We start from the raw sequence: 20491 nt of genomic DNA, 5'->3' as shown, positions 1-20491 counted from the left end.
TTCACTTGCACATTTTTAAAAAAATTTTTTTCTAAATTTATTTATTTTGAGAGAGAGAGAGAGAGAGAGAGAGAGAATGAGCAGGGGAGGAGGGCAGAGACAGTGAGCAAGAAAGGAATACCAAAGAGGCTCCTTACTGTCAGCGCAGAGCCCAATGTGGGGCTTGAATTTACAAACCATGATGTGAGATAGTGACCTGAACCGAAATCAAGAGTCAGACGCTTAACCGACTGAGCCACACAGGCGCCCCTCATTTTCACATTTTAAGAAGCAGGCACTGGAGAGAGTTTCCTTCTGAGAACTCAGAGGTCTGTGTACACTTCACTCCGTTATTTCGGATTTCAGCATTACTGATTCAAGGAAAAACACATAATAAAAAAAATGGCAAATTCCCTCATTCGCTAATGTCTGCTCATAGTAGTGAAGCAGTGAGTGACTGCTTTTATGATGAGCACTTCGAAGATGTGTTTCTGTGAGGAAAGTCCAAAGGACTCTATTTTAAGCAGGGGCTCAAACAGACAGCAGTTACTGAATGCCAATGTATGATAAAGAGAAGAAAGAAAAAATATTAGCCTTGGTTTTGGGGAGTTTGTGTAAGTATGTGGTATGTGGTGTGTGTGTGTGTTGAAGGGTAAGCAAGAATATAAAATACATACACAAAGTATGCTTTCATTTATGTTTTTCCTACAACTGTAAGCATATTTATTCTAACGCAAACTGATCTGAAATAAGGTACAGAGACAAATGATTGCAGGCTAAACAACAGTGTGGCCTTTCAATATAATACATCTAAAACCTTAATGAAATCTTTCAATCATATGGTCTTGTGGCCACATACTCCACCATTGCCCTGATGCTTCTCCTAAAATATAAAGTTCTCATTTTCTGGATGAATCACAAAGAGAGCCCAGAAGATGGGGACCAGAGGTGATTATGAGTTTAAACTACACTGGGGTTGTACTAAGTAATTCTGGATTGTTTAGGCTGCCCGCTCACAGGAATTTCTACCTCAGGCTGCAGGACACGACTATACGCTTAAAATTGGTTTAAGAGTTCGTTTCTCCAGTTAAATCTTAAGCTGTAGCAACTTGCCAACAGGAGTCCAGTTTCCAACAAGTAGAAGTGACAACTATCGTATCCAGGCTCTGTTTTATGGCATTACAGAGAGCTTTGGGATCAGTTTTACATTGCTTATAGTGTCAATGGCATTTGTAAGGAAATCCAGACTAAGGAGTCATTTGCGGAATCTGCAACATTTTTTTCCTAGGCAAAAAAATTATCCCTGGACTATTTCAAAAGGAAGCTCTGCTGGGAAAATGCGTTCTAAGCCCTATGTGGCAGTGCAAACCTATGCCCCAAACGCAGATTCGTTGACTCTCTTTTAGCTAGGGGGTGGAAGGCACAGTCCTCAACCAGAAGAAAATCAAGAGGAGCTGGGCTTCAAGGTGAGGATTCTCTCAAAGCGCTCTTCAGTCTACCCTCCATGAAGCCAGGAACAGAGCTGGAGGAGGATGGCTCTGACTCTCCACGAATGAATTTTCCTTATGTGTGGATGTTTGTGTGGTGTGTGCTAATAGGGAGTTGGTGCTATGATGCTCTCACAATGGAATTCCTTAGAAGTGAGGATCAGAAAGATCTGACTCACGCCAGATGACCAATGGGCACTAATAACACTGGCAGAGTGGTTTGTAGGGCCTGGAGGTGAAAGCAAAGTTCAAGGTCTCTGGCTTGAATTACTTGAGTGTCCCTACCTGCAATCTATTGATCCAGCAAGAGGGGGAGATGAATGCTGGAAATGAGAATCCAGGAAATTAGCAGCTGCAAAAACTTTCACCACTACCTTGTTCCCAGGTATTCTGGTTGGTTATAAAACCATGACAAGGGACAAGTTGTGTTTTTTGCTCCCAAAGGGGGATTTCCTACCCTTCCCACCAACTCTCAGAACTGGCGATAAGCTGTATCCTCTGGCTTTCTTACAGCTAGTGGAGCAATAGGCCTGAGTAAGAAAAAGACGGTTTGAGCTGGTAAAAGATACAGAAGAATCTCCTAATCTTCCATTTTCTTCCTCTGTCCCTCCCCACCACTCCAACTCTGCCTACTGGGTCACAGACTGAGAATAAGCCTAGTGACTAAGTGGCACCCATTTGAAAAACCCACTACTGTAAAGTTTGATTTGAACATGGTCAGAGCTTGACCATCCCCTTAAGTCCCACATTAAGAAGGCTCAGGAGGCCACACTCTTGCCTAATCTCTGGCTGCCTATGAGAAAAGGAACTCTTGTGCAATGAAAGAGCCCAAGGAAAGCCTGGAGTTACTTCAAAGAGAGGGTGGGGGTTTAGGCTGATGCATTCTATCTCTGGTTCATACTGACCTGTACCAGGTTTAATGGCAACTGGATTGACGGCAGAGATTTCCAAATTCGGTACAAGTTCATATCCTTTTTCTTGCTGCTTTCCTTTCCCTTCATGATATCGGCTATATATACCACGGCCAGCCGAATATCCCCCGAGGTAGGAACCCCTGGGCCCTGGGGCTCTGTTGCCAGCCGCACCTCGACCCCGGCCTCTTACGCTGCCTGCTTATAATAACAACACAAAAAAATGATGAGCAACCAACAGTGACCGCACAGGAAGCAGATCTCAACTCAAGGTTCTTGGCCATTTAGTTGTTTGCCATAAGTTGCAGGTGGTTACACCTTTGCTCTTCAATGAGCTGGTAAGATGCTTCAAACATGCTACTCCATCCTAGATTTGCATCCAAAGTATGCCTGCTCAGCGCAAGAGATGAACTTGCCGATGAGTTCCTAGGATTGCAAGTGCAACTTAATACAGGAAAACATTCACAGAATAGAAAGAAGTCAGATCTGGAAGGGGATCTGCTAGTTCACCTTCCTCATTTTATGCGTGAGAAAACTGGCCTAGGGAGGTGAAAGGGACTGATTAAAGTCACAGAGCCAGTTAATCTGATGACAGCAGGACCCAGAACCTAGGTATTGGTTTCCCAGTATAATGCTTGGTTGGTTTCATTACATGCTAGCCAATAATTTAAACGTCACCACCACCACAACATTGTCCTTCGTGTGCCAACATCCTAGAGATTTAATTTCACAAGGAGCTTTTAAACTAGAGACAGGTGGACTAGCCCCAAATTGGGGAGACCCTGGAAAGGTAGTATGCAAGAAGTGCCTCTATGCCCCTGTGATTTCACCGCTCGCCCCCATACACATGAACGACCCACATTTCCCAAAATGCTGTGGAAGCGAACACTCTAAGTGCCAGCAAAAAAACAAAAACAAAAACAAAACACCCAGAAGTGACACTCAAAGGAGGGTGGGTCGGTGGGGGGGAGGAGCCTACCAGCCCAGCAAACTACAGCCACAACACCCCTGACTCTGTCCAGGGCCACACGGCTGTCGGAGGCCTCCCCAGCAGTACAGCCCCCACTAACCTTTCACAAAGTAGTCTCTGTTGGGCCCGATGAGCGCGTTGTAGGGGTAGCCGTAGTAGGCCAGAGTGTAGGGGTCGCAAGAGTACACGTAGCTGGGCTGCGGCACCGCCGCCTCGGCCGCGCCGCCGCCCTTGGCCGCCTTCTGGTAGCGGGAGTACTGCTCCTTGTCCACGGGCTTGGCCAGCGTCACCTCGAGGCACGAGCCCTCCAGCTCAGTGCCGTTGAGGTTGTTCATGGCATGCACGGCGTCCTCCCGGCTGACGAAGTGCACGAAGGCGTAGTCACGGATCTTCTTGACACGCTCCACGCAGCCCGGGTTGAACTGGCCGAAGCTCTTCTTAATGGTGTCCTCCGTGGTCTCGATCATGAGGTTGCGCACGTAGAGGATCTTCACGGTCTCCATCACGTCCTCGTCCACGTCGATCTCGGGCTCGGCCCAGTCCACGGCGATCTGGTGGCCCCACAGCTGGATGCGGCCGGGCATGAGCTTGCGGCGCGCCATGGCGGCCGCGCGGTGGCTCTCGTACTCGACGAAGGCGAAGCCGCGGTTCTTCATCTTGTCGGCCGCGCTGGCGTAGACGATCACGTCCAGCACGCCCTCGGTGACCTTGGCGATCTCCTCCAGGATCTCCTCGCGCTTCTTCATCTTGGGGATGCCACCGATGAAGAGGCGGCAGTTGTCCACGCTGCAGCACACGCCGAGCAGGCGGCCCGGGCGGATCTCGTAGTTGTTGAGCTCGCGCACGGCGCGCTTGGCCTCGTTCTTGTGGCAGTACATGACGAAGGCATAGCCGCGGTTCTTGCCGTCGAAGTCCATCATGAGGCGCAGCTCGTAGATTCGGCCCACCGCCTCGAACACGGGCACCAGCTCGTCCTCGTACACGTCTCGCGGGATCTTGCCCACGAAGACCTCGCAGCCGCGCTGCGGGTGTGGGCCCTCCCAGCCGGGCGGCGGGCCGCCGTACTTGCGCTGCCCGTTCTCCTGCACCATGCTGTAGCCCGTGCGCTCCATCAGCGCCAGCAGCGCCGCCTCGTTGGGCGCGCCGGCCACGCCCTCGGGCACCTTGGCCGAGGACGCGGCGGCTGAGTCGCTGCTCATGGCTGCGGTGGAATCCTCTGCGGTCATAATGTCAAAGGCATCCACGGCTGGAGGAGACCTGCGGGAGGCAGAAGGGAGGGTGAGTGTGGAGTCTGCACCGCGTTGAGCCAAAACTTGCCTACTTCATTCCTGTAAGACACACGAGACCCACGCTTCACTAGCAGGTGGTTAGATGGGAAATAAATACAGCAGCTCTAAGAAGCTAAATTAGTCAGGTTGTTTTGCAGGAAAAACCAGAAGTGACTCGGGGAAAAAAAAAATCAGAATGAGCAAGTACTTCCGCTTAATCAGTACCCCAACAGCTTTGAAGCACAGAGAACCTGTTGTAATTGTTAGTGAAAACCTCATCTTCTTGCAGCAAATGGCAACATCTTTTGCTCAATTCCTGCACTGTCGACTCAGATTGATTTCCTTTTAGTTATAGCATTTTAACCCATTTATCTGGTAGACAAAGCCTCTTTGCTTTCTTTTTTTAAGACAGTTTTTTCCATTTAGGAATGGAAGTAGAGCAGTGCACTTACATCGTTAAGGAAAACTTTGAGGGGGTGTTATTATAAGAGATAGGTACAGAGCTGTGTATCTGAAGCTTTTTACAAGAAAGAAATGGAACATTCACATTGCCAAGGACTTGTTCTAGGAACTGTGGTAAGAGCTGGTAAGTCTGAATTTTACGGTGTCATTTAGGCAAAAGTCTTGGTAGGAACCATTAAAGGATTTGGAGTTAGTCCACAAAGAGCTGGATTACGTTCAAACTGGGTGGGGCGTGTTGGGGGGAGGGGGTGGTCTGTGAAGCAGCTACTACCTGGTAAGCCACACTGCAGTTTTTGGAAAACGGTTACATGCATTATCTTATTTGACCTTCCTAATCTCCTTACATGGAAAATGATATTATTATTACTCCTAATTTGTCTATGGGGAAATAGGCTCAGAGAGTTTGAGTAAATTGCCCATTTCACACAGCAAGTGTCAGCTCCCAGAAGGACTTGATTCCAAGTCACTTGGTTCCAGATTCCATGCTCTGTCTTCAAAAGCAGTGCTGTGCAATAGAACTTTCTGTGAGGATGGAAAAGCTGTTCCCTAGCCACTTTGGCTACTGAGCACTTAAAATGGGGCCAGTGTAACTGTTGAACTGAGTTTTAAATTTTATTTCATTTTAATTAAAATTAAATAGCCACATATGATAGTGCAAATCTAAACCATGCCACCTTTACCTATACAGCACAGGGCTCTGTGGAGATGATTTTAAATTATACAATACGATTATCATTAGGAGCTTTGTACTGTGCTTTTGTAAAGAACGGTTCGGCTTGGCCTTTTAAAAAATGAAGTTTATTTCATTTTTTGGGCTATAGAAGTATTCAGGTAAATTTTGTGGAAAATTAAGAAAAGGAGGAAAAGAAATCATTCCTATTATTCCTACCCAATGATAGCCACAATTGAACTTTCCCATCTTTTTTTTTTTAATAGTTTTATTTTTGGGGGGGTGGGGGGTGGAACTTGGCTTCCAACAAATTTACATACCGCTGCTTTGCTTCATAAGCATCCGTCCCACATTTTTTTAAAAGTTTATTTATTTTGAGAGAGAGAGAGAGAGAGCACGAGCAGGGGAGGGGCAGAGAGAGAGGGAGAGAGGGAGAAAGAAAGCCAAGCAGGCTTTGTGCTGTCAGTGCAGAGCCCGACTCAGGGCTTGAACTCATGAACCATGAGACTATGACCTAGCCAAAATCAAGAGTCAGATGTTTAACCAACTGAGCCACCTAGGTGCCCCTCCTCCACATGTTTAACACTCTTTGCAAAAACACAATTTTTAATAGCTGCATAAGGTTTCATCATTCAACTGGAATCAGGAGCATTAGTTTAAAAAATTTACCAATAGGAATTGTATACAAGAATATTAAGGGAAATTTCAAGAGTAATTAAGGTAAGTTTGATCTTCGAAAGAAAAAAAAATCAAAAGAAATTATAGGGACACAACAGAAATATGAGGTGTTTATTTGCTGGCCAGCTAAAACATTTCTTCATTGGCTCATTTGCCATAACATCAAGGGGCAGTACAGTATAGTGGGTAAGTGAGTGGCTACAGGAGACAGACTGGGTGACTGTGTGTAAATCCCAGCTCTAACACTTTCTAGTTGTATGAACTGGAGCAAGGATACTTAGCTGCTCCATGCCTCAGTTTCTCTTTTTATAAAATGGGAATAATGAGGTTAGTACTAAGTTTAGAGGAATACGTGAGTTAATACAAGCAAAGCACTTTGAATTGTGCCTAGAACACTGTAAACGTTCAAGAAATGTCCATTGTTATTGTTGTCTTTAATCCAAACTTCTGGGTAAAACTTCACACCAATTCTTTCCATTTTAGGGTAATTTTGACACTTTCTCAGTTCTTTAAAAACATCTGTTTCATATGGCTTCTATTCTTATTTTTTATTTCTTTTGCCCTTTAATTGCTTAAGACTGGTTTGATAACATATCCACTTATCATGAAGTCTTTTTTGTTATCAACTTGAAAATGATACATTCGTTCCTGTAGTTTCACACTGAAACAGAAATTTCAATATCAGATTTGAACATGCAGCTCTTCCCTTCCTTCCAAAAGGAACATAAGGATATATTCTTAAGGAAACTATTTGTACAAATACATATGTATTTATAATTTGTGGCCTTTGAAAAGGAAACCCCAGGACATATATAACACGTAAGTGGCAATTCAAAATCTTACATGTTGTACTACATAAAATATTAACTAAAATCCAAAGGAAGAGACCTCATCACTCTGCTGAGATAGGCAGAGTTGACTTCGTGTTTTCCTAATTGTACTCTGAAATTATGATTTTACACCAAGAAAAGTCTTGTAGTGGTCAGGCTATGGGAGTCATTTCCAGGTGCAACTCCATTAATTTTATCAAAATTTTTGTTTGCTTTCAGTCTGAAATCTGCTGGTGTCAGTAATATAATTACTTCTTTTTTTTAAAAAAATCACTTCTTTTAAAAGTTATAGCTTATTTCTTACATCTGCGAGCCAAGGAAAGTCTTTTTTCGTAAGCTTTGATCATCTGGAAGAACTGAATTATGTTACTGGCCCTCTTTCCCTTTTTTCTTTGGCCACTAGGAAGTTCAGGATTAAGTCTGTCACTTCAATTTTAGTAATTGTCTAAGATACTAGACAAGTCTAGTCTAGTATCAAGTTTATCTAATTTTGGCTATAGTTTCATTTTTTTTAGTCTTCTATATTCTCAATGTCATGAATTTAGCTATTTATATTATTCATCTTCTTGTTTACATGTTTCTGGAAGCCATCTCACAATTTTGGAGGTAGGAAAGGAATAAATGCACCTACACACACACACACACACACACACACACACACACACACACAAACACACAGACACTGGAAGCCATCTCACATAATTTTGGAGGTAGGAAAGGAATAAATGCATCTATACACACATATACACACAGACACACACACACATCTAATTTGCACCAGACATTGATTAATGTAGTACCTAATAAATAAACTGTCTTTTACACTAACTACAAACATTGACATAAAAACAAATGAGAACCACAGTGAGATACTACTTCATGCTTACTAGCATGGCTATTATAAAAATAAAACAAAACACAAAGTAAGCATTAGCAAGAATGTGAAGAAATCGGAACACTTCAGCATTGCTAGTAGGAATGTAAAATGGTGCAGCTACTGGGGAAACAGCATGGTACTTCCTCAGAAGCTTAAACATAGAATTGTCATATGATCCACCAATTCCGTTACTGGTTACATACTCAAAAAACCTGAACACAAGGACTCAAACAGCTCTTTGTACACCAGTGATCACAACAGTATTATTCACACAGTAGCCAAAAAGTGGAAACAACTCAGATGTCCATTGATGCATGAAAGGACAAACAAAATGTGATATGTATACTGAGTGGAATACTATTCATCCTTAAAAAGGAAGGAAATTCTAACACATGTTACAACTTGGACGCACCAGGAAGACATTAGGTGAACTAAAAGAACCCAGATACAAAAGGACAAATAGTGTATGATCACACTTACATGAAGTACCTAGAATAGGCAAATTCATAGAGATAGAAAGAAGAATCATGGTTGCTGGGAGATGGGGACAGGGAAAATGGAGCGTTAGTGTTTAGGGAATTTCAGTTAGGGATGATGTGAGAGTTCTGGAGATGGATGAATGTGATGGTTACACAACAATATGAATGTACTTAATGCCGCGGACCTGTATACTTAAAAATAGTTAAAATGGCTAATTTTGTTGTGTATATTTTACCACAATTAAAAAAAAAAAAACCCTGGAAAGTAAGAAAGCTCAGAGATACAAAAAGGACAAAAATAAGATCCATAAAATTGGGATTTCACACTAGAGGCCATTAAAAAAAACGGTACAATGAGTAGGTTTAACACATTCAAGAAAATCTTACGGTTTATAAACTCCATTCTCCTTATCTTCATGTCTGATATACTAGAGAGTTAAATAAATTATATGGTGTGCTGCTCAATGAATTTTCAAGACCAAAGGCTTAGAGATACAAAAGAGATATAGGATTTATTTAATGCCTTTAAAAAGGGCACCATACAGCTAATAATATGACCTTTCTGTCAGTAATGTAACAGAGTACCTAACTTATTACAATTAGACAAACTATTTTTTTTTAATTTAAAAAAAGTTTTTTTTAACATTTATTTATTATTGAAAGAGAGAGTCAGAGAGTGAGCAGGGGAGGGGCAGAGGGAGAGGGAGACACAGAATCTGAAGCAGGCTCCAGGCTCTGAGCTGTCAGCACAGAGCCGGACGCGGGGCTCGAACTCACAAACCGTGAGATCATGACGTGAGCCGAAGTTGGACGCTTAACCAACTGAACCACCCAGGTGCCCCACAATTAGACAAACTTTAGACCGAACTATTTCAAACTATGGCCACGGGCCAAATACAGCCTGCCATTTGTTTTTGTAAATAAAAGTTTTATCAGAACACAACCATTACCCTTAAAAAAAAAAATTATCTATGGTTGCTTTTGTGGTACGATGGCAGAATCAAATAGTTCAGAGATATATGGCCTGCAAAGCCTAAGATATTTACTGTCTGGCTTGGTACAGAAAAAGTTTGCCGGCCTCTGCTCTAGGAGATGTGCAGAGAACATCAACGTGACAAAGTGGCATAGATTGCTATTGCTAAGTATAGTCACTTTTTCCTCAGTTTCCAATGCTGCACAATGACTTAATTTCAGGACCAGTTTTTAAGTTCTAACATTTTATTTTATTTTTTTTTAAGTTTATTTATTTATTTTGGGAGAGACAGCACAGGTGGGGGAGGGACAGAAAGAGAGAGGGTGAGAGAGAATCCCAAGCAGGCTCCGTGCTGCCAGCACAGAGCCCGATGCGGGGCTTGAACTCACAAAACCGTGAGATCATAACCTGAGCCGAAACCAGAGTCAGACGCTTAACTGCCTGAGCCACCCATGTGCCCCAAGTTCTAACATATTTTAAAGACAGTCTTCTTCACCTGTCTTTCCCCCTTTCAGTCTAAGTTCTTTGCCATTTAAGTGCATGGTCAAATGTATGAGACCGAAGAAGAGATATCTGGTGAAGGTGGTTGGCTCAGCCTCTAACACTTAATATGTGCACAATAATAACTTAAGAGACACCAACACAGAAGTGTTTGTGCTCATTTATTCATTCATTCTACAAATATTTTTTGAGCACCTACTATGTGCCAGATATGGTGGACCTCATTTTCATGGAGCCTACCTCATAGTTAATGGAATTAGAGAATTGTCCTTCAAATCCTAAAAAGTTGAGAATGAAGGCATTTTGCATTCGTGCTCAATGACCAGAGACTGCCTCAAAAGAGCTGTACCTTAATATTAACAACTTGTTCCTATTAAGGCTATACTTCCGCAAGTTAAAAGCTCGGCCACATCATTTTTATGCTTTAAAAAATTAGTTTAGAATACTCTCTTTAGAAGGGTGGGAGAATATATATGCATGTGTGTGTTTGGGATAGGGGTGTCTGAGTAGTGAGAAACACTATCTTCTGAATGACAAGATTCTTCTTGTAGTAGAGGTGTGGGCACAATAAGTAATAATACACTTTGTAAGTTGAACCTTGTCTGTGAGTATAAAACAATAACAAAATATTGGGATAAATGGCACCGAATTATCCATTTAATAGAAGATAGGTTTAAAATAGATTGGATAGGGGTGCCCGAGTGGCTCAGCTGGGTAAGCATCTGACGTTGGCTCAGGTCACCATCTTGTGGTTCGTGAATTCGAGCCCTTCATTGGGCTCTGTGCTGAAAGCTCAGAGCCTGGAGCCTGCTTCGGATTCTGTGTCTCCCTCTCTCTCTGCCCTTCCCCTGTTCGTGCTCTCTCTCTCTCAAAAAATGAATAAACATTAAAAAATTTAAAAGAATAATAAAATAGATTGAATAGTCTTGATTTACTGAATAAATGCACAGTCTCTGGTGTCAGAGACCTAGGACCAAAACTTGGCTCCTCTGCTTACTAGTTGTGAACCCTGGGAAAGACCACTTAACCTCCTAAAGCCTCAATATTCTCATCTTTAAAATGGTGACAATAAGAGCTAATGTTTATTGAATGCCCATTATGTACCAGGCAGTGTGCTAAACTCTACGTATGTATTAACTCACTCCAGTCCTCACAGAGTCTGTATGGAATATTATTAGGATCTCCACCTTACCGATAAGGAAACTGAGGCACAGAGAGATTAAGTAGATTCTCAGTTCGTGAGCATCAGAGCTGGTATTTGAACCCTGATAGTCTGGCTTAGAGTCTGTACCACAGCTGCCTGTAAGTGATCCTTATTGCAGGGCTGTGGTGAGGAGTGCATGAAATCCACACAAAGCTCCTAGTGCAGAACCTAGCACTAAGTGCTCAAAAAATGTTAGAAGAAATTTGAATGTTAAAAAAAAAAAGATATTTGAACTTGAGGGGAGAATCTTGCCCCTATGTAGGATTCGTTTGTTTACGGGGAAACAAGAGGTTATCCCAGCCAACCTCAAACCAGTCAGTATGAGAAGCCTAGCCTGTGAGTTCTGGCGTGGACTGGTGTACCAGGGTCTCCCAGATTCCATTCTTAGCAGGTAAGTTGTCTGGCAGTGTGATTCTGCATTGGTGATATGGCTCGGGCATCCAAGTGTAAGCCTGTTTTTCACCTAAACTTTGGCTATAGCAGTTTGCAGAGGCTTTTCCAGAAGGAACCTGAAGAGACTTGCTGCACTGGATGCAAAAGGTCCAGTCTTCCTCATGGATGCCAGGTCCCCGGAGGCAGGACCCCCCCCCCCCCCCACAACACCACACCATCCTTGCACACACTAAAGATGGCTTCACCAAAGACTGCTAGCTTACTAATGTGGCAATATTTTTGCAATGTATTCACAGTTTAGCATATAAAACAGAGCAAAGCATACTTTCAAATCCTGCTATTATTCTGAAGTGTTAGCTGCAATTTTTGTTGCCTGTTTTAGGTCAAGTTTGAGCTTGTCAGGGTAAAATAAAATTTCAGGGCTAACTCAGACTACAGCAGACTTAAATCAGGATTTAAAATCTCTTCTTAGGAGTGGTTCAGAGTATCTTTCAGTAGGATTTTAACTTTGAACTGGGACATTTTAGAGGGCACGGAATACCACTGTATTGGGAAAAATTTCCAAAGTTTGCCAACCAGGCTTTACCTAGAATTAAAAACAGCATGAATATAATCTAGAATTATCCAAACTACCAGTTAACTTTGGTTCACAGCTGTAGGGATGCATGTGTGCATGTGTGTTTGTGTGCATGCATGTCAGGTACTTGAGATTAATGTGCAGTGTGGAATTCACAGGAGAGTTTTATTTGCAGATGAAAGGACACATTGCAATTTGAAGATAATATACAGGGGTAAGTAGTGTCTTCCAGCACCAGCAGGAACTTAAGTCAGTGGAAGGTTTTAGAATGTATTTATCCAAGAGGTAATTCTATCTCTGTGGTAAGATTTCTGTTTTGATGTCCCTTATTTATACCAGAAAAATTTTGTCTTTACTGATCGTCACTTCTTAGGTATGGCCTGGCACACAGGTATAATAAACGGTACAATATAGTAAAATACATACCAAACTAGAAGACTCTGGAAGAGGGAAGACTTTGGAGTCAAAGAAATAGAAGTTCAAATCATGAATGTGTCACTGTCACAGGAGGCAATTACCTCCGTTCCATGTCATGTCCATAGATTTCAGATGGTTCTAGCACCCGTTTCAGAGGACCGGTTCCAGGATTAAGTGACATTTAATGCCACAAATCAAGGGGGAAAAAACATCAAAGGCCAGCTTCTGCAAAAAGTTTCCAAGATTTGGCCTCACGCTGAGTGGTTATCTTACTGCCCCTGGCCAGGTTACCACCACCCATTAGAGTAAACAGCAGAGAATACTCCCACCACCAGGCAGGCCTCTGGCACTGGGACATTTCTGTTACCTCAGAGCTTGGAAAGTGGTAAAGGAACTCTACACAAAATGGAGGCAGAATACTTGGAATTTACCTGGAGGCCCAAACAATAAGCTGAAGATTGAAGCTTGACTCTTTTTTTTTTTTTTCCTATCTCCCCCAGCAACCTCATGCTATTTGAAGGCATGGCTCTTGCAACACATAAAATCCTTCCAGGACTCTCTTTAGGTGAAATCCCAAAAGGATAAAGAGGCAGTGGCATAGTGATATTTTGGGCCATACCTCTGTCAGCTCCTGGCTAATCTGAGACGATGTTAACTCACAAAGGGTCTTAAACTGTGTTGATGCTTGTACAGATTTTGTTATGGCAAAGCACATCATTCAATGAATGATTGTGCCTGATAAACAGATACAAAGCCAAGAGACTCACTGTTCCCAGGCATTTCTATCAACACATGGCTGAAAATGAGGCATTTTGCTGTCGGTTCCCAGGGAAGCCGTCTGTACACCATGAGAGGGGTAAAGCCACCCGCCCAGTTGGGGTGGGGGTGGGTGAGTTTTCTATGAATGTTTGGCAACACACAATCCCTGTTAAGAATCTGTTATCTGGTTTCCTTTAAATAAGCATTATATATACTTATATTTTTTTCTAAACAGGTTGATGGGGCAATGCTGAAAAAAAAAATGAATCCCACAAATTTGGCACACATCTGCCTCCTGGATTAATGTTTTCCCAAACTGTAAACAAGCGGTACAAGGGACTTCTGGTTTCACCCATGATCTTGGCTCCTTTGATCCAAACCTTTGAGGGATCTGGCAAGGGACAGAAAGAGCTACCAGAAGATACAGAGAGAAGGAAGAAGGCAGTAATGGTTTGTATCATGTAATAGTAGCTTGAATTTATATAGTGTTTTGCAATTTATAAACTTCTTTAACATACATAATCTAATTTCATAAAATCCCAGACTCTGAGCTGCAGAGGGACCTTTGGTATCATTTAATCCAAAATTTCTCAACCTTGTTCCCTATTGACCTTTTGGATGTGATAATTCTTTGTCACGTGGTGCTGTCCTGTGTGCTGTACGATGATGTTATAGTTCCCCTGACCTCTACCGACTCGATGATCACCCCCTCCATGTGTGATGACCAAAAATGTCTCCTGGATGCAGAACTGCTCCCTGTTGAGAATTACTGATGGAGTCTGACTATCCAGAGCTATAACCAGATTATATGCTTGCCCGTGGCAGGTATTAATTAAATAGTAAGAGAAGTTGTTATTTTTTCAACATTTATTTTTGGCAGAAGAGAAAGAGAACGAGCAGGGGAGGGGCAGAGAGAGAGAGAGAGAGGGAGACACAGAATCTGAAGCAGGCTCCAGGCTCTGAGCTGGCAGCACAGAGCCCGACGTGGGGCTCAAACCCACGAACTGTGAGATCACGACCTGAGCCGAAGTCAGTTGCTTAACTGACTGAGCCATCAGGTGCCCCAAAGAAGTTGTTATTTTATACCTGCCACTCCCGGCGTGGGCTTGGTGTCTTCATCTGGCTCTTACTGTCACAGCTCTCAAGACTGAGAGATGGGCATCACCTTTCAAAAGTCAGGTGTATCTCTGATACCAAACTACTCATTTTAATACGTTTGAAATTCTGTCAATTTAATTTTTCAAACCAGACGATGACTACCATACAGCCCTCTCAGACGGATTCTGTTGTCAAACTGATTCGTCATCACAGGCAGACCAACGGGTCTGGGTCACAGAAACACTACCTTTGAAATCAACCAGAGGATCTGCCAAGCTCTAGAAGTGCCTCATTTAAATTCAGACCTCTCTACCACATGGGCACGTGCAAACTGCTGACATTCTGGTTTTTAAGACGAGGGCCTTTCTGAAATGTCACTGCTGGCTTCCTTCATAATGTAGAAAGCTTAAGATTCAGAGTTTTGTACACACTGTATGTTAGCCAATTTGACAATAAATTATATTAAAAAATAAAAATAAAATGCAAATTTTCATAAAAAAATAAGATTCAGAGTTTTGGTGTTTTGTTTTTTTTTTAAGACATAAACAATCACTAAAAATGTTCTTCTGGAACACAGTCAATTCATTGGTACTACAATAACATCTGTACCCCTTAGGCAAAAGGCAATGATCTGATGGAAGAGATGATGAAGCAATATTTACGTATGCATTCATTCATTCATTCATTCACTCATCCATCCAAACTATGATTGGATGCTTGTATGCCAGGCTGTGCTAGGTCTTGGGGATATAGTGGTCACTACTGCATAGCCATTGCAGTTCCTAGCCTACCAAGGATAGACGAAGAAGGAAAGATCGGAAAGAGGACAGAGTGAAACCAAGAGCAAAGATGGGCGGCTACATAAGATTATTCAACCCTAGAAGGTCACATATGTCCTTTCAGCATTTTATTGAGTGCCAAAGCTACGACAATGGCTTAAGTATACAAGCAACAAGGACCATGGGTCAAAACAGCACCCAAAGAGTCACTAGCTATAATGGGTGGACAAGGATTGAAAATCTGCCTTTATCTGGTTTAATTATATTTAGAGACGGTGGGAAATTCTGCAAGAGGGAAGCTCTCCTTATCCTCCTACACTTAGAACTGATATATTATGTATCGCCTTATTGCAAATATAATACATATGCAATGATATTGTAATTGAATTCATTAAAATCATAAAAATCAAAATCCATTTTATTGAGCATCTCTGTGACACAGACACTCTACTGACTGCCATCATTTTGCGCAGTGAGATGATTTCAGAGAAGGACACTGCTCTACAGCATGTGTAATATTTCTGGACAAGTGGCTGTAGAGTGAATTTCACTTACATGCTAAGAAGACAGCAGCACTAAAAGAGAAAAATGCCTTAAATGTAGTCTTCTCTAGAGGGAAAGAGATGGACTAGAAATAATATCTCAGAGTTTCGCTAATGTTTAAAAACTTTTTTTTTAAAGATCTTTGAAACAGGCACAAGGGGGAAAATCCTCAGTAATAGGTTGAACCTAAAGTTACAAATTATTTTTAAAAATTTTAATGTTTATTTATTTTTGAGAGAGAGACAGAGACCGAGCATGAGTAGTGATGGGGCAGAGAGCAAGGGAGACACAGAATCTAAAGCAGGCTCCAGGCTCTGAGCTGTCAACACAGAGCCTGACACAGAGCTCGAACCCACAAATTGTGAGATCATGACCTGAGCCAAAGTCAGATGCTTAACCGACTGAGCCACCCAGGCGCCCCTTAAAAACTCTTGAGTTAATGATAGCTTCAATTTTTTTGCATTTATTACACGTATAATACACCTTAAGGAAGGTATTTGAATTTTCGTGACATTCCTATGAATTGAAATTCAAAATGTGGGCTGTAGAGCAGGTCTAGAGATCTGGAGAGAGGTCTACAGCAGGGAGGATCAGCAAAGTACAGCCCATGAGCCAAATTCAATCCTGTGGCTGTTCTTATCAAGTTTTGTTGGAACAAAGCCATGCCCATCTGTTAACATATTGTCTGTGGCTGCTTTCATGCAAAGTTGAGTTGCTGCAGCAGAGATAGTATGTATGGCCTGCAAAACCTAAAATATTTATTGTCTGCCTCTTTACAGCAAAAGTCCCCTGCTCTAGGGTCAGATTTCCTGGGTTTGAGCCCCAGCTCTATACTTGTGCAGCTGTATGATGGTAAGACATTTAAATGTTAGCTGTTACTGCCCCTTTTAAAGATGAGGCACTTGATGGGTGTCTGGGTGGCTCAATCGGTTAAGCGTCCAACTTGGGCTCAAGTCATGATCTCATGGTTTGTGACTTCGAGTCCCACGTCGAGCTCTGTGCTGACAGCTCAGAGCCTGGAGCCTACTTGGGATTCTGTGTCTCCCCCCTCTCTGCCCCTCCCCTGCTCGCGCTCTCTCTCTCAAAAAATAAACATAAAATTTTTTTTAACTTAAAAAATAAATTTAAATTACTTAAAATAAATAATTTTAATTAAAATTTTAAATTATTCATTTTAAATAAATAAATAAATAAATAAATAAATAAATAAATAAATATCAGGCGCCAGAGGCTCAGATCATGTACCTCACCTAAGATCACTCAGAATTGAAGGGCACGTGGGTGGCTCACTCAGTTAAGTGTTCAACTGTTGGTTTCAGGTTTCAGGTCAGGTCATGATCTCATGGTTTCATGAGATCGAGCCCCACATCGGGCTGTATTCTGGCAGTGTGGAGCATGCATGGAATTCTGTCTCTCTCTCTCTCTCTCTCTCTGCCCCTCTCCCCTGCTTGTTCTCTCCCTCTAAATAAATAAATACACATTAAAAACTGAAAAAGAGGGCGCCTGGGTGGCTCAGTTGTTTAAATGTCTGATTTCGGCTCAGGTCATGATCTCACGGTTTGTGAGTTCGAGCCCTGCGTCAGGCTCTGTGCTGACAGCTGGAGGCCTGGAGCCTGCTTTGGATTCTGTGTCTCCGTCTCTCTCTGCCCCTCCCCAACTTGTGCTCTGTCTCTCTATGTCTCTTAAAACATAAATAAATGTAAAAAAAAAAAAAAATTAAATAAAAAATAAATAAAAAACATCACTTAGAACTGAAACTTAGCTGATGACAAACCCAAACTCTTTCTACCATTTTCTCTGCCTTTGCTTTCTCCTTAGTGATAGCAGGGTTAGCTATAGCCAGTGTTAACAGAGTAAACCCATGGCCAGTGCAAAATGGACAATGGTTAAAGGAGGCCCATGCACAGGCCCTTTCCACTGTATGCCTCAGCATACCTCACCACTCTGCCCGCCCCTTTCCTGAGCTCTCAGTCCTGCAGTCTGTTCCATACCCTATTTCTGGCCCTTTGCGAAGTAGTTAACATGTTCAAATTGTATTTCTAGAATTAAGAATGTATTGAATTAGGGGGCTGGGGTGGCTCAGTCGGTTGAGCATCTGACTCTTTGATTTTGGCTCACATTGTGATCCCAGGGTCATGGGATCAAGCCCCGTGTCAGGCTCCACGCTCAGCATGGGATTCCCTCTTTCTCTCTCTCTCCTCCCAACCCCCCACCCCTCTCCAAGCTCGCTAAAAAAGAAAAAAAAAAAAAAAAAGAAAAGTTAGAAAAGAATATGGGCTGTGATGAGATTGTAGGGATGATGGTTACACTCCAGGCTCTGGAGCTGGACTGCCCGACTTCATATCTGGGCTCCACCACTTGAGAAACAAGTGCCATCACACAGGTCACTTAGTTTTCCTGAGCCTCAGTCTCACCACCTAATAAATGGGGATAATATACCTCACGATGACGTGAGGATTAAAGAGATAAAACATATAAAGCACTTAGAAAGATACTTAGCTGGGCACCTAGGTGGCTCAGTCAGCTAGGCATCCATCCGACTCTTGATTTTGGCTCAGGTCATGATCTCACAGTTCATGAGTTCAAGCCCCGCATTGGACCCTGCACTGACAGTGCAGAGCCTGCATGGGATTCTCTGTCTCCCTCTTTCTCTGCCCCTCTCTTGTTCATGTTCTCTCAAAAACAAATTAAAAAAAAAAAGATACTTAGCTCAGGTAAATGCTCAAATTTTATCATCATCACCATCACTGTTTTGGTTGAGCAAAACAGTACATGTTTTTCAAGGATGTTCTCTTTGTAGGGGACTATATAGCCATAGTTTATTTTTTTTTTTATATTTATTTATTTATTTGGGAGAGAGAGCAGGGGAAGGGCAGAGAGAGAATCCCAAACAGGTTTTTGTGTTCTCAGCAAAGAGTCTGATGGCGGGGCTGGACCCCATGAACTGTGAGATCATGACCTGAGCCGAAATCAAGAGTTGGACACTTAGCTGACTGAGCCACTCAGGCGCCCCTACATAGCCACAGTTGAGAACCACACATTTTCTGGTTGACAATGTAATTTTTAAAGTTAAAGAATTTGAGGGACTTTATTCCTATATTTTTGTGGATAAACTGGAAGGGAACCTATATATAGATATTGCCTTCTGTATTTATATGCAAAAGTGCTTTAAGACACTACATGTGAAATATGTGGTTACAATGATGCATTTTTAAAGCTAATGATAATGCAAAAGTAAATACTATGTTCTTTCTGATAGTTGTCCAGTTGTGTAAATATTAGATTCTTTTGATTACCAATGAGTATACTTATACTAACGCTTGTACTTACTCACTGAATGTAGTAGGCCCTATTAAGTATTGTTTGTTAGCTATGGGATATTAAAATTACAAACACAAGTTTAAGAAAGTAATCCAGGCACAATATTCTCAGAAAAACTTTATGTGCCAGTATTTGAATATATGAGCTGGTAATTTAAGGGATGATCATTTTCATTATAAAAATATTGTTTAATTCACAAAAGGATTAATGATAGAGTTCCTATAGAAAGGAAGTCCCTTATGTTATTTAGTATATGATTGAAGTTACTGAAAAATGATCTCTCTCTATATATCCTTTCTGTATCTATATATACCCACAACACTGTGCTAAAGGATCAGTCCCATTTTCTTGACAGAGAGACTGAGAACAAGGGTGATCATGTGCTTAACCTCAAAATCACAATAGGATAGTGGTAAATTTGGGATTATATATATTATATCTATTTTAAAAATATATATAAAATTTTTTAAAAATTTAAAAAATATAATATATATTATATCTATCTTATCTTAAGCTTTATCTTTGGGATAGCCATCTCTAGTTTATCTTCTATTCAATAGTAGTCTGTTTACTTTTAATTTTTTTTAATGTTTTATTTTTCTTTTTTTTTTTTTTAATTTTTTTTTAACGTTTATTTATTTTTGAGACAGGGAGAGACAGAGCATGAACGGGGGAGGGTCAGAGAGAGGGAGACACAGAATCTGAAACAGGCTCCAGGCTCTGAGCTGTCAGCACAGAGCCCGACGTGGGGCTCGAACTCACGGAGCGCGAGATCATGACCTGAGCCGAAGTCGGCCACTTAACTGACCGAGCCACCCAGGCGCCCCTTATTTTTATTTTTGAGAGAGAGTGAATGGGGGAGCGGCAGAGAGAGAGAGTGGGAGACACAGAATCCTAAACGGGCTACAGCTCTGAGCTGTCAGCACTGAGCCCGAGGTGGGACTCGAACCCATGGACTGTGAGATCACGACCTGAGCTGAAGCCAGACACTTAACCAACTAAGCCACCCAGGCGCCAACAGTCGTCTGTTTATATTTAAAACTAAAGCAAACCCAAATACAGTAGAGTTCCATATATATATATGGATATATATATTTAAGGCTGATTTATATATATGTATATATATATGTATATATATGTATATATATATATGTGTATATATATGTGTATATATATATATACATATGTATATGGCTTTTAAAACATTCTAAAACTTGTGTGTAAAGGATATTTTTCATCTATTTAGTTTCTTGAATTTCTCTCAAGACAGATTTAGAAAGTGAACTTTCCCAAATATAAACTTATGCAGTTTTTA

General features: G+C 41.8%; 1 protein-coding gene across 9 annotated transcripts in view; it reads right to left on the bottom strand.

Moving 5' to 3' along the window:
* RBM47 (RNA binding motif protein 47) overlaps window positions 1-20491 on the bottom strand; it is a 161028-nt gene that overhangs the window by 8603 nt on the left and 131934 nt on the right. For 8 of the 9 annotated variants that reach the window (XM_027055767.2, XM_053217439.1, XM_053217437.1 and 5 more), the window contains 2 exons: window positions 3448-4604; window positions 2372-2578 (listed from right to left, as the gene is read on the bottom strand). In XM_027055767.2, coding sequence (XP_026911568.1) covers window positions 2372-2578; window positions 3448-4573 — 1333 coding nt within the window. In that variant the 5' untranslated portion in view covers window positions 4574-4604. The remainder of the gene's footprint in view (window positions 1-2371; window positions 2579-3447; window positions 4605-20491) is intronic. The other variant, XM_053217436.1, reaches the window with a different exon arrangement.

The sequence above is a fragment of the Acinonyx jubatus genome, chromosome B1 (assembly GCF_027475565.1).
Source record: "Acinonyx jubatus isolate Ajub_Pintada_27869175 chromosome B1, VMU_Ajub_asm_v1.0, whole genome shotgun sequence".
Taxonomy (NCBI): Eukaryota; Metazoa; Chordata; class Mammalia; order Carnivora; family Felidae; genus Acinonyx; species Acinonyx jubatus.
This window is presented reverse-complemented; position numbering and strand designations above follow the sequence as displayed.